At 36.5% G+C, this 16,015-nt stretch overlaps 1 protein-coding gene across 21 annotated transcripts in view; it reads right to left on the reverse strand.

Moving 5' to 3' along the window:
• Window positions 1-16,015, reverse strand: part of CEP128 (centrosomal protein 128) — a 465,504-nt gene that overhangs the window by 267,403 nt on the left and 182,086 nt on the right. For all 21 annotated transcript variants that reach the window (XM_054449602.2, XM_054449600.2, XM_063651940.1 and 18 more), the window contains one exon: window positions 12,092-12,256. In XM_054449602.2, coding sequence (XP_054305577.2) covers window positions 12,092-12,256 — 165 coding nt within the window. The remainder of the gene's footprint in view (window positions 1-12,091; window positions 12,257-16,015) is intronic.

The raw sequence follows: 16,015 nt of genomic DNA on the forward strand, positions 1-16,015 counted from the left end.
TAGGTAACCAAAGCTCAGACAGACTACATAACTTGACTGAAATGAAAGAACCTATTAAATACAACCCCATAACCTGATCCCCTGACTAGTATTCTCTTGTAAAATGCTAGAAAGGCCAAGGCCTTAACATTAGAATTTAGAAAAACAATGTGAAAAATTCAGAAAAATTTTCAGCAAGTTATGTGAGGACTAATGTCCTAAAGTAGAAAGGAGAAATCAAAAATTAAATTCTGAATGAGCCTTATTATAAATGAAAATATATGACATATTGACATATTCAGAATAGACCACAAAATCAAAAGCACACTGAACGTGCATAATATCCCAAACTTTTAAAGGGGCTATCCATCTGCGCTGAAGAAGTATCTGTGTACACATGAAATCTGCTTTAGTCCAATTTTCAAAAGTGTGCTAATCACACACTGAACAAGGTATAGTTCCATCATCAAGACAGGAAAGGTTTTACGAAGCTTCTATTTTAGGACAAGAAAGGCTCATACTGTTGACACTTAAGTATAAAGAAAACGTAAAACAAAACTGCTGACAATCTCATGATAAACACACACACACACTCTGTTGACTGGTTTGATGAACTGTCCTATAATTCAAAAGATAAGAAACGCTGTTGTAATTATAGATTTATGTTTCAGCATGCTCTTTACAACTCAGAGCATTCACTTTCCCAGAGGCTCTAAAGATTATAAGGAGATAGATCTTATCAGAAATATAAAAGCTTCAATAACACAAGAGCATGCCCAAAATAGCATCTCTTTGGTAAAAGGTTATAAGATTCTTTCAATGTCTTAAGAGTTCCAGAAATGCCACTTTATTTGGAATATGGCTATTACATGAAGTAAAAACAGTTCATCAAACACCTTAAACAGAAATATTACGTTAAATAAAGTACACTGACATGACTAAATAAATCATTAATTTACAAAGGTAATGGTTTTCCTTCACTGAAAACTAACTTGAGTCAGCAAATGTGACAATATTTCAGTCCCAAAGCCATTTTTACATATGTCAACAAAGGGTAGGGGGAGATAGGATAAAAGGTAGAGAAAGAGAGAAATCAAATAATATTAAAGGCTGAAATAAAAACTAATGCAATTTAAGCAAAGTTACTGGAAATACAGCTTGTTGAAACTACCGACATGCACACATCCCCTAAAAAGTTTTGAGGAAGAATATTTTCATAACTCAAGATAACTGTTATGCCTAAGCTTTAAATCCAGGACACTAGCATTACAAGGCAAATTATGAAACTATCCTGAACAAAAATTGGATCTGTCTGGAAGCCATTATTTATCTGACTCTCTAAAGAAGGCTCATATTCTTATACCAACAGTTGACTCAGCTGCAAAGAAGTTAGGATACAACATAAAATGTCAACCAGGGCAGAAACTACAAAGGGCAACTAAAAGAGAAAATAACTGCGATGGATACTATAGGAAACTTGGAAATAATTTAAGCTGGAAAATTACCACACAGCAGTTTCAACTGTCTTACAAAATGGCCAAAAAGAAAAAATAACACATCAAGTGCTGGTCACATCATAACCACTTTTTTCAAGCTTATTTCTTAAAACTAGATTTTTACATAATGGAGAGCTCCTTAAACTCAAAACTTGTCTACATATGAAATATCTAGACTGATAATCAAAAAATAAATAAGACAAAGCAAAAATAACTCTAAAATCAAGAGTTCAGATGAGTTTGAAAAATCTCCATGGATTTACCCTACATATATCATTTGCCCTCTGGGAAACCAACTCTTCTCAGGAATATAGAGGAAAAGGAAGGTGAATCCCTAACTCATTATAAAAGTCCAGTAACACACCCCTCCTTCCTCACCCACATGGTTGTTAGAACAGTGAAAGATTACCTGACTTCTTGCACAGGAATATTAGGTGCCCCTTCTCTGTGCTACCATAAGAAGTTATGATTAATAGTGCATTAAGAGCATGTGACAGCCTTAGTAAAACAATAGAGCTAATAGAAAAAAGGAATGGCAAATGGAAACACTGGCCATATGATTTGATGCAGGTTAAAACTTAGGTATGAAAGGCTTTGCAATCTATAACCTCTTTAAAAATTTTCTGCTCTGCCACTCACTACTGTGTGTCTTCTATGTTGTCTCCTCATCAGACTATGAGTACCTCTAATGTGAAGATCTTATCCTTCTTTATTTACATATCCCAGCCCCTACTAGACTCTCACATAGCAGTCATTTGATACATCTTGCTAAAACATAAATAAGCTTTTATGCTCTACTCATTGACAAGCATTTTTTGAGCATATTAAATGTGTCAAGCATACAACCAACAATACAACAAGTTTTAAAAATCATAAACAAGAAAAAAATTTTAATCTCTGAACTCAAATAACTTCTTGTGCTACAGTAAGTTAGTTCTCTTTTGTTGCCACAGTTAATTATTTAATTCATTGAGGACAATCATCTTGTCAGTAGCAGGCTATTGTAACTATTAAGACAAGACGATATCACAATAGTGAGAGCCCTGGCAGTGGTAAGAAGTATTCAGATGCAGAATCAATTTTAAAGTAGAGTCAATAAGATCAGCTGATGAACTAAATATGGGTCCATGTGTGAGAGAACGAGCTGATTCTTTACATGTATTTAACAAGCAAAGGAACACCGTGATTTCTACTCTAAGATTGGTTTCTAAAACAAAAATGCTACCATTTTGTGGGTTAGATACACTCTCTTCCTTCTCCTCTGATAAGCAGAGGATTGCTTTATACTATTTCCTCCAAAAGAGGGGAAGAAGTTATGATTAATAGCGTGTTAAGAGTATGCAAGAGCCTTAGTAAAACAAAGAGGCTAATAGAAAAATGGGATGGCATATCGAAACACTGGCTTTAAGATTTGATGCAGGTTAAAACTTGGGTGTGAATGACTTTCCAATCTATAACCTGGTCTCAGGCAGGCTTACAAAAGTTTCTTTCCATAAACCAGAATCAAAAAAATGGAAATTCTAATTCAAACTTTTAACCACATTTAAAGAAATTATTCTGCCTCAGGCTTTTCATTGTCTTTTTCTAGGAAAGTATTGAGCAATACAAAGACGATTAACAGCATAATCAAAACGTGTTAGGATATGTATTGGATACGTTCCTAGAAATTAATATTCAAAGTTGAAATAACAAATACCTTCTAAATGATACTTTATGCATTCATTAAGTTTTATTCTTATTACATATTTCTCTCAAGACAAATGCCTGGAAATAGAAATAACATCCATAATTTAAAAATCAGCCAATTTTGATGCATTTCTATTTCTGAAATGAAATATGGACAAGGGAACAAACAACTAGAGTTTCAAATTATACATTTAGAACGAACATTGTTTAATTTTCAAAAGAAAAAAATTATCATTCATCTTGAGAGAAATGTTTATAAGATTACAGTGTCTTTAATAACCATCAAGATTTCTTCCTCTCCTCTTTTTTTTTCTTAGAGGATACTGAATTTTATTCTGAATTTTTTTTTTTAATTATACTTTAAGTTCTAGGGTACATGTGCACAACGTGCAGGTTTGTTACATATGTATGCATGTGCCAAGTTGGTATCCTGTACCCATTAACTCATCATTTACATTAGGTATATCTCCTAATGCTATCCCTCCCCACGCCCCCCACCCCACGACAGGCCCCGGTGTGTGACGTTCCCATTGTTCAATTCCCACCTATGAGTGAGAACATGCAGTGTTTGGTTTTTTGTCCTTGCAACAGTTTGCTGAGAATGATGGTTTCCAGCTTCATCCATGTCCCTACAAAGGACATGAACTCATCATTTTTTACAACTGCATAGTATTCCATGGTGTATATGTGACACATTTTCTTAATCCAGTCTATCATTAATACTTTTATTCTTATGAAAGAATATTTTTTAAACTTAAAAATGGATGTCCAAATAAAATAACCTGTAGATAACAAGCACCTGTTAGGTGTTTTTCCTAAAATTTATTGATTATTGCTTGTTCAACATTAAATAACAAAATGAATTGAGTCAATAAACAATTTAAATGCTGATGAAAGAAAAACTCAATGAAAACAAACCCAGACATTCACTTTATGTTCCCTTTTAGGGTCAATCAAAGCCAGCTAGGACTGCTTAATTGAAACAGATGTGATACAGAACTTTCATGTTGCCTATTCCATTGGCTTTTTTCACCTCAACCAATGGTATACACCATTATTTAGCCTGATACCCACACTACAGGAATCACTCACAACTGTGTAAGTAAATGAAATCGAGCTAATAGTAAAGGATTTTAATGGAAAGTGCAGAACATGTTTGCTTTCTCCTCTAGACCCTTGTAGTTATCAACCCCTCAGTGAGTTAAGGATTTAATAGCAGGCCTCTCAATCAAGTCCAAGTCAGGAGTGGGTACAACTGGTAAACTTTGACTTTACTCCGGTAATTCACTTAAAATCAACCTCTTTGATTGTAAATAGTTGGTAGGAAAGTCATTGCCAATTGAGTAATTTCAAAATGGCTTCATCATAGCTGTGTTCTAATTCAGAAAGTAGAAACCAGAAGTACTTCTATCCACCTTTATTTTTTTCCCTTCTCTTTGCCACAGCTGCACATATAAATGCATCCTCTCCCTTCCCATTGTATATTCACTTCATTTTTGCATTCTAAACTGTTTTCTTAACATCTGACATTACATTTCATAAATGGGAAGCACTCTGTTATTTCAGCCTATTCTCTGTAAAAGTCAAGGAGTACTCTGGGCTTAATGGCTACATGTGATTCAATTAAACATACTTTAAATGAAAACTCCTAAAAATGTATCATTTGGCTTCAACCATTTTATTATTTTTATCATTGTTTTTATTAAGAAAATGGGAATCTAACAGGAAATTACTCATAACATCCTAGTTAGTGTTTACTTAGAGTATCTGGTTTAAATTTGCTTCTAAATTAATGTGTGGTGACTACAACTTCATTCTACTCACACAACTTAAAATATCTGTAGCACCAAAAAAAAGACCACAAGCTGCCTAAAAATGGCCTAAAGTGTAAACATTAAAGTAAATGCTAGAAGTCAACAGCTCATTTGCTTCTATTTTTCTGATTTCTCCAGAAAAATCTGAAGTCAGAAAATTCTGCCTGCTACCATCAAATACCTCTTAGTCAAAAATGTGACAATGTGACTTTGCAAAGTAGTGAATACTTCATAGAACAGACATCTGAAAATCATATATATTTTTCCCCATCATCAAAAAATAGCAATCCTAAACAGATGGTTAAATTAGAACTGAAACACAAAGTTTAAAAACACTGATTCACTTTTTCCTCTCACAGATATCTTTTATGTGGAAAGTTCAGGTTTTAATTAGATTTTTCTAACAAAATCATTGATGACTCACATTCCAAAATTTGTCAGACTAAAAAATAAGAGTATATGGTAATTTGTTGAATGCAATAACCCCAAATTTAAATTCAATGCTGAGTTCAATGAAAAGAGAGTCATTTTGCTGGCAATAAATAAAGGAGAAGAATACAAGGACTGTATGCTCATATCCTGTTTCTACCATGTTTCTATGCAATGTTGAGCAAGTCACTATATTCTCTCAACTTCAGTTTCTACCATCTGTAGAAATGGGCACCATAAATACACTTGCAAATGTGAATTATAACTAGCATTTTTTAAAGATCCATATGTTGTATAAGAAAACGATTTCAAGTGTTTTTATCTAACATAATGACAGCTTTAAAATGTTACTAGGTGTCACTTTATAGATGACTTAAATAAATCTTTTCATGGGAAGGAACAAAAATGCATTTCTATGCATCCTGATCTATTCAACACAAGTTCCTATCAATTGCTATAGCCTTAGATGTCTCATCATTTGTGGTCTTAAAGTATCTCTTAATTGTTTCATTGAAGTTTTTCTCATCTTCTGAAAGAATTAATAGCAGAAAATAAGGTCCTCTAAAGAGAACTAAGCATAGCTATTGAAATAAGTAAGTATTAAATGAGATAGCTGAGTGTCTCCAGTTAACACTGGCCAGAAATGGTTCTTACCGATTCTAATCAATGGAAAGAATAGGACTGGTAACCCTGAGTCCTATTTCCATTTCTACCCAAGGATAGCTGGGAGCTCTTAGGTAAGTCAGTTAACTTTTTGGGCCAGAACCTCATCTATAAAATAAGGTATTGGGAGCTGACCTTCTGTTTAAGATTATGTTTAAGCTGACCTTCTGTTTAAAATTCTTATAAACTTTAACACTGATACCAAATGTTTTTTGGAATTACTGATATGGACAGTACACATGGAAATATGGGGTAGAAGAGGGCAGATGCCCATAAAGGCTGCACCCTCAAGGCTGGAAACCCATGGCCCTAAAGGAGAACAAAAATTACTGTTTTGTTTTTGTGCCCAAAAGTTGCCTTTTGGCCCACCCATCCCTCTATCCGGTACCCATATAAACCCCAAACCCCTGGCTCCATGAGCAGAAAAGAAGATGAACAGAAGGGCAGAAGAATGGCAGAATGGTGTGACAGACAAAAAAGAGGAGCATCTGAACATCGAGAGGAGTTACACTGGGGACGGCTGTAGAGGAGATCGGCTGCTGGATGACCAAACTCCAGGGGAAGATCATCTTCCCACTCCATCCCCCCTCCAGCTCCCCATCCATCCTGCTGACAGCCACCTCCATCACTCAATAAAACCGTGCATTCATCCTTCAAGTCCATGCGTGAATTGATTCTTCCTGGATGCCAGACAGGACCTGGGTACCAAGCGAGCACTGAGCTGTTTAACACTTAAGCCATCTGCAGATGGCAAGGCTAAAAGAGCACACTGTGACACATGCCTACTAGGGCCTCAGGAGTCACAGACACCCACGCCTGGACACTACTGCGGGGCTGGATCCCAGAGGTGCTTGCCCCAACTCCTGCACCTGCCAATCTGTGTGCTCCCCCTCCCATAAGAGGTTTCAGCGTGCATGGCAGCCCAACAGACAAGCCACACCCCTGTCACACATCCTGCAAGGGGGGTCAGGGAACTCTCTCCTCTCATTAGCAGCTTTGTCTCAGTAGTCCAGTGCTACTGTGTAAACTCTGAGACAATGCTTGTTAAACAAAAGCTAATACATAGATTTTTCAGGGGCAGAAAGACTGAAAAACTCCTGACGGACTTGCAACATTGTCAAGGCTAGCTAACTAAAGGCATAAGACAGCATCTTTTGTAACAGAGGAAGCTCCATGTATGGAGGTGATTATGGGTGGATTAAAGGAGAAAAGTAAAATGAGGGTGGCAGGTATCTCTGAATTCCTCCAGGTTTGGGTACCTAGTAAGAAGAAACATATTCTCATAATTCTGCCTAGAATATCCAAGAACAAGATATTCTATATACCTATAATTTCTCAGATTCTTGTATATATAAAATGAAAATCATCAGTAAAATTAAATTATTCCTTCACTAATACTGGAAAATAAATGTCTTTATGATGTTTGTGTTCGACTTAGGAAAACAATCTCATAATATTGCTATCATTTTCTTTACAAATTTTTCTCATTGTATATAAATACATCTGCACAAAATATTGTATATATTCTTTGATAAAACAGCCACATTTATAAAACATAAGGATGAAGAAAACATGAAAAAAGAATAATTTATAAAATAATGTCAATTTTCAGTATCAGCTATTTTAAAAATACACAAACATGTTCAAAATTAAAATCAATTTTTTTAAATATATCTACTACCAAACTATTTGACTTTACAAAGATAGCTGATGTCATTTATAAACTCATAACTATTTGCAAACGAATTTTTTTAATTACATAGGGTGCAGATCCATATAGATCAGGCATTTAAAACCTTCATTACGTAAACTTTAATGCGGACTGGCTGAGCAAAAATGATTCAATTATGCACTAACACTTGTTGATTCACAGATTCCAGTGAAACTAATAAAAATATATTTCTGATAGAATAAACAGGTAAATGACACAAAAATCAAAAGATTAATATCAATAAGATTCTTCTGAAACAAAAGAAGAATCAAATATTTCACCGTAAAATGTAAGCAAAAGGAACAATAAATTTTAATGATACTAGGGATGGGAGAAAATTCTTTCTATAATATTTCAGGGTAGCTTTTTTGCCCTGGTTAGAAGCTAGTAATAAAAGTACCAAATGAATATGTAAAAATCTGTGGGTTGCACAACATTTGTTCTCTTTGTCACGTAAAACTGAAAAATAACATTTGATAAAGCAAAATCAAATGTTAGAAAAAATGCATTTTAATACCACATATCACCACTGAATACATGAGGAAAATATGCTAAAGTCAGTTATTCTGTGGATATTTAGCAACGACAGTGTTCTACCACTGATTAATGCTACCACTGATGCTAATGGTTTACATGAATTTTGATGCAGTTTTAATATTTCTTAGCTTACCAGGTAATAATAACATGACAAGAAACACAATCTAAAACCACACAGTCAAAATAAAAGCAAGGTTTTAAAAAAAAGGCTGTGTGTATTGGTAGCCTCAGTAACATGGCACATTGACGTTGAGGATGGGCATGCAAAAATACCACTTTGTTAAGCAAATTAGAAAGCGCCCACCCCTTTTGATTGTAGCAGAGCTGTCCCTTCAACCCATAAGGCATCATTTATCAAATTCATTGCATTGTTTACATTGTAATCTTCAGGCTACTAGTCACTGGGCTTTCCTTCATTGAAAACATATTTTTATTTTGTTTTCTTGCTTTTATCTGCCCCAGACTGGCCACCTTCTACATGTGTGTATCTGTACCCATATTTCTTTACATATATACATATGTGTGTGTGTGTGTGTGCGTGTGTATACACACACATATCTCTTTGTCCATAATTTACTTATAAATTACCTACTATGTGTCAGGCTCTGTGCCTGGTCTTGGAGATGGAAATATGACCAAGGTGTAATTCGTCTCCTCAAATATCAACATTATTATAAAAGTGCCCACTTGTTTGGTTTGCTTAACATATGTGCCTTCAATATCACTTGCTGATGAACCGGCCAGCTCTTTTCACATGTGTGCCTCCTCTGTTTCAAATGATTCACATAGTCTGGTTCTAAACTTCCCATCAGCGAAGTTCTGTGGCTTTACGATTAGGTAAATCATAGGCACATTATTTTTATTACTAACACATCATTAGGCTGACCGTAGGCAGTCATTCCATATATGCCAATTGGTTGACTGCTTATATATATGTTAAATATAGTCAGCATATATTTGGAAACATAACAATAACAAAATAATGGCAGCTACCATTAACTGATATCTTATCAGATACCAGATACCATGCTAAGCACTTTACATACATCCTCACACTTAATCCTAATAAAGGTATTATTAAGCCCATTTAAAGGATGATAAAACTGAGGCTTTGAGTTTGAAATAACTTGCCTAAAGCCACACAGATAGAAAAGAATTCAAAGTTTTACCCATAATCATTATTGCTATACTATCTCTCAAAGAGAAAGTCCCTATCTGTAGTTGGCTCAATCCCACAAAATTTTGATTCATAGCTAACTATAAATGGATCAACACAAACAGCTAAATTAACCTAAAGTACATAGCAATCATGTATATGAAAACTAAATATTAAAGATTAGAAAGCATATAAACTACATATATATTAAGCATGTTTGCGTGTATATCTTTAAGATTATATGCCATTTTAGGATACACAGACCATCTTTTCTCTGCATTAGCACCCATTGTCAGGACTTGACTACATAGTTTTAACAACTGAAAGAGATTTTGTTTTTAAAAATCCCACTATGTGTTAGCCAACAACAAACATGTATCTTATCTCTGTCCTATCCTCAACATCCAGCACAATGCCTGCCACATAGCAGATGCTCAATACATAGCAATATTTAAATAAAATCATTAATTCTTCAAGCTCTGTTCTAAAGTGAATGCTCCACTTATATGAACGTGTAATAACACATGCATCTGAAATATCATAAACAGAATCTGTGAAGCAGCATGTATTTTTTATTTTTTTATTTTTTTTGAGATGGAGTCTCGCTCTGTCGCCCAGGCTGGAGTGCAGCGGCGCGATCTCGGCTCACTGCAACTTCCACCCCCAGGGTTCAAGTGCTTCTCCTGCCTCAGCCACCTGAATAGCTGGGATTACAGGTGCTCACCACCGCACCCGGCTAATTTTTGTATTTTTAGCAGAGACAGGGCTTCACCACGTTGGCCAGGCTGGTCTCGAATTCCTAACCTCAAGTGATCCGCCCACCTCAGCCTCTCAAAGTGCTGGGATTAAAGGCATGGGCTACCATGCCCAGCTGACATTTTCAACATATCAAATTTTTCACCACTATTTCTTAAATGCAGCTATGGAAATATAAAACACATTAATGCGATCTTCTGGCTAACTTCATAATTTCATAAATTAGAATTTTATTATGAAAAAGTTGAAAAATTTAGCATTATCACCAGAACAACTACAACCTGCCAAAAGATACATTAAATACATGTGAACATTAGACACAATCAAAACAAAGCATGACACAGAACTAAATGACAGCTGTTTTCAAGACTGTAGGCCTAAATTTAGCAACATAAGCACATTTAATCATAAACTCCTAACTAACTTACATTTTATTTCCTTGACTTTACCAATTACTAGAGAATTTATATATATATTTAATTTTATATTTATATGTAATTTTTTACTACTCTATATATTAATATATATTAATTATATATCTTATTATATGTATTAATAGTAGCAACATTTTATACACAACAAAAAGCGGAAATGTAAGCAAAGCACTAAGAAAGTTTCTTCCTAGAAGTTTATGAGTAGTTTTATGACAACCCACCCAGTGCTAATTCTTTTCATCGTAGATTTTAGTAACCCTGATTGAGCACATACGTGCATTCATTTGGCCCATGTATATACTGTCTCATCCTATTAACCATACTTTGATGGTCATATTTTACATTTGACTTCTATTACCTTCTATTTCAAACCCTTTTAGGAAGTGGGTGAAAGAGAAAACAAATTTAAATATTCTGTTATCTATTCTTAGTTGACTTTTTGCCACAAGAGAACCTCAAAAGTAGTGACTTCTAAAAATATTTATTATTCTATCCAACACATGATATATGAAGTCACTCAATAATTTTACACATCTACTCCAAGGACAGCAGTGAGCCTGGTGGCGATGTACCAAAGTTACAACCTTCTTACCATGAGAATTAATAGTTACAGTGCCTACCACATAAGCGAACATTTAACCATTAGGTAATACGAACCTCAGTTTTGTCACAGATCAAAAGGGAGCAATAAAACCTAATTGCTACAGACTGAATGTGTGTACCCCAAAATTCATAGTTGAAACTGAATCTACAATGTGATGATAATTGAGGGTGGGAGGTGATTTGGTAGGTGATTAGGTCATAAGGGTAGAACCCTTATGAATAGGATTAATGCCCTTATAAAAGAGACCCCAGAGAGCTCTCCCTCCACTTCTGTTATGTGAAGACACAGCAAGAAGAAGCATCTGTGAACCAGAAAGCATGCCCTCACCAGACACTGATTCTGCCAGCACCTTGATCTTGGACTTCCCAGCCTCCAGAACCATGAGAAATAAATTTCTGTTGTTTTTCTTTTATCCAGTCTATAGCATTCTGTCATAGCAGCTCAAACAGACTAAGACACTAACCCAAAGAATTGTAAGAATTAAATGATGGATAGACATAGGTAAATCAGTTGGCATAAATATCTGACTTATAGTAGATCCTCAAAAAACCATCATTCCTTTTTTTTCTACTTCATTTCTAAATTTCTATTTTAGACACAGAAAAAATTTAAAATCAAATTTTTAACCTTCAAATGTATTAGAAGTTGAATGGGTGGTTGAAAGAATAAAAATCACAGCATTCTAATAAACTGTCTTTTTTGGGGGGCACCCATAAAACTTTCCTGTGAAAGACTACAATTATCGTTTGTTAATAAATAAAATATGTTCTAGAGGAAATTAAAATTGAAATTAGTATTTGAAATTAGAATTCACTCATATTTTTACCCTTTCTTCTAGTTGATCCTTCAAACATTGATATTTTAGCTTCAGTTTCTTGTTCTCATTTTCATTCTGGGTTAATTCCTCTGTCAGTCTGTCACACTGTGATTTCAACTTCTCCAGCTGACCACGATGAACTTTAGCCATATTCTTCTCTTCTAAACTTTCAGCCTGAAAAAAAGAGAAGGAAAAAAGAGAAAGTCCACTAGCCATAGCCAAAATACACCAAACACATTACACATTTTATCAGTGGAAAAACACTGCAAGATTTCAGCTCGTTCAAAGCATTCATATATAAATATTAAAATAAACATAAAGGAAATGTTCTTTGCATTTATTCAATCACTCATCAGTATTTACCAAGCGTTTACGAAGTGGTAGATACTGGACTAGATGCTAAAGATAACAGATATGAATAGTAAGAGAGTCAGATGCAACAATCTATTTGACAATACTGAATGAGAAGTGCTTATTAAAGGTGTAAGCTGGATATTTTGGAAATCCAAAGAAGAGATACCAGCTCTGCTAAAAGGGGAAGGAGTTATTAGAGAAGTGTCCCAAAAGGGAAATACTATGAGATGTTACTAACTGATAAGTTCCCTCGTCTATAGATGGGGCTTAACATTCCTGTTCACCTTCACTCCTGGTTTCTATGAAATAATTGTGTACTTTTTATGTAAGTCATTATCAATACTACTTTTATGGGACTAAAAAAATTATGAAGTATAACAACCAAGAAACTACAAACATAACATGAAAAAGTTTACCAGTTATTTTTTCAACATCAGTAGTGTAGTACAATATCTATTTATTGATCTTTACTTAGGGTATAACCAGAATCACCTTTTAAAAAATAAACTTTGGGAATAATCTATTCTATATAGGAAATTCAGTAAAGATTTTTCAGGTATGTGAATTTAAAGAATTTTAAAATAACAATAATGTAAACACTATGTGCCGGACACAGCTCTAAGACCTTTCTGTATAGTTTTTCCTCATTTCATCCTCGCAACAACCTGTGAGAATGAAATAAGGTATTATTATTGTCCTTATTCCAATAATAATGAGAAAGAAAAGCAAGCTAATCACTTGCCCAAAGATACGTAGTGAGTAAATGCAGAGTCAGGATTTGAACCCAGGAATTCTTTCTAATGTCCCTGCTTTCAACTACGCCATACTGCCTCCCAAAAGTTACAATATCATTAGGTTTTAAAAACCAATTGGGAGCCAAGATGGCCGAATAGGAACAGCTCCGGTCTACAGCTCCCAGCGCGAGCCACGCAGAAGACAGGTGATTTCTGCATTTCCTTCTGAGGTACCCTGTTCATCTCACTAGGGAGTGCCAGACAGTGGGCGCAGGTCAGTGGGAGAGTGCACCATGCGCCAGCCGAAGCAGGGGCAAGGCATTGCCTCACTCGGGAAGCACAAGAGGTCAGGGAGTTCCCTTTCCAGGGGTGACAGACAGCACATGGAAAATCGGGCCACTCCCACCCGAATACTGTGCTTTTCCGACGGGCTTAGGAAACGGTGCCCCAGGAGAGTATAGCCCGCACCTGGCTCAGAGGGTCCTACGCCCACGGAGTCTCGCTGATTGCTAGCACAGCAGTCTGAGATCAAACAGCAAGTCGGCAGCCAGGCTGGGGGAGGGGCGCCCACCATTGCCCAGGCTCGCTTAGGTAAACAAAGCAGCCTGGAAGCTTGAACTGGGTGGAGCCCACCACAGCTCAAGGAGGCCTGCCTGCCTCTGTAGGCTCCACCTCTGGGGGCAGGGCACAGACAAACAAAAAGACAGCAGTAACCTCTGCAGACTTAAATGTCCCTGTCTGACAGCTTTGAGGAGAGCAGTGGTTCTCCCAGCACGCAGCTGGAGATCTGAGAACGGGCTGACTGCCTCCTCAAGTGGGTCCCTGACCCCTGACCCCCTAGCAGCCTAACTGGGAGGCACCCCCCAGCAGGGGCAGACTGACACCTCACACAGCCGGCCAGGTACTCCAACAGACCTGCAGCTGAGGGTCCTGTCTGTTAGAAGGAAAACTAACAGAAAGGACATCCACACCAAAAACCCATCTGTACATCACCATCATCAAAGACCAAAAGTAGATAAAACCACAAAGATGGGGAAAAAACAGAGCAGAAAAACTGGAAACTCTAAAAAGCAGAGTACCTCTACTCCTCCAAAGGAACTCAGTTCCTCACCAGCAACGGAACAAAGCTGGACGGAGAATGACTTTGACAAGCTGAGAGAAGAAGGCTTCAGACGATCAAATTACTCTGAGCTACGGGAGGATATTCAAACCAAAGGCAAAGAAGTTTAAAACTTTGAAAAAAATTTAGAAGAATGTATAACTAGAATAACCAATACAGAGTAGTGCTTAAAGGAGCTGATGGAGCTGAAAACCAAGGCTCGAGAATTACATGAAGAATGCAGAAGCCTCAGGAGCCGATGCGATCAAATGGAAGAAAGGGTATCAGCCCTGGAAGATGAAATGAATGAAATGAAGCGAGAAGGGAAGTTTAGAGAAAAAAGAATAAAAAGAAACGAGCAAAGCCTCCAAGAAATGTGGGACTATGTGAAAAGACCAAATCTACGTCTGATTGGTGTACCTGAAAGTGATGGGGAGAATGGAAACAAGTTGGAAAACACTCTGCAGGATATTATCCAGGAGAACTTCCCCAATCTAGCAAGGCAGGCCAACATTCAGATTCAGGAAATACAGAGAACGCCACAAAGATACTCCTCGAGAAGAGCAACTCCAAGACACATAATTGTCAGATTCACCAAAGTTGAAATGAAGGAAAAAATGTTAAGGGCAGCCAGAGAGAAAGGTCAGGTTACCATCAAAGGGAAGCCCATCAGACTAACAGCGGATCTCTCGGCAGAGACCCTACAAGCCAGAAGAGAGTGGGGGCCAATATTCAACATTCTTAAAGAAAAGAATTTTCAACCCAGAATTTCATTTCCTGCCGAACTAAGCTTCATAAGTGAAGGACAAATAAAATACTTTACAGACAAGCAAATGCTGAGAGATTTTGTCACCACCAGGCCTGCCCTAAAAGAGCTCCTGAAGGAAGCGCTAAACATGGAAAGGCACAACCGGTACCAGCCACTGCAAAATCATACCGAAATGTAAAGACCATCGAGACTAGGAAGAGACTGCATCAACTAACGAGCAAAATAACTAGCTAACATCATAATGACAGGATCAGATTCACACATAACAATATTAACTTTAAATGTAAATGGACTAAATGCTCCAATTAAAAGACACAGACTGGCAAATTGGATAGAGACTCAAGACCCATCAGTGTGCTGTATTCAGGAAACCCATCTCACGTGCAGAGACACACATAGGCTCAGAATAAAAGGATGGAGGAAGATCTACCAAGCAAATGGAAAACAAAAAAAGGCAGGGGTTGCAATCCTAGTCTCTGATAAAACAGACTTTAAACCAACAAAGATCAAAAGAGACAAAGAAGGCCATTACATAATGGTAAAGGGATTAATTCAACAAGAAGAGCTAACTATCCTAAATATATATGCACCCAATACAGGAGCACCCAGATTCATAAAGCAAGTCCTGAGTGACCTACAGACTTAGACTCCCACACATTAATAATGGGAGACTTTAACACCCCACTGTCAACATTAGACAGATCAACGAGACAGAAAGTCAACAAGGATACACAGGAATTGAACTCAGCTCTGCACCAAGCGGACCTAATAGACATCTACAGAACTCTCCACCACAAATCAACAGAATATACATTTTTTTCAGCACCACACCACATCTATTCCAAAATTGACCATATACTTGGAAGTAAAGCTCTCCTCAATAAATGTAAAAGAACAGAAATTTTAACAAACTATCTCTCAGATCACAGTGCAATCAAGCTAGAACTCAGGATTAAGAATCTCACTCAAAACCGCTC

This window comes from Pongo pygmaeus, chromosome 15 (assembly GCF_028885625.2).
Source record: "Pongo pygmaeus isolate AG05252 chromosome 15, NHGRI_mPonPyg2-v2.0_pri, whole genome shotgun sequence".
NCBI classification, from domain to species: domain Eukaryota; kingdom Metazoa; phylum Chordata; class Mammalia; order Primates; family Hominidae; genus Pongo; species Pongo pygmaeus.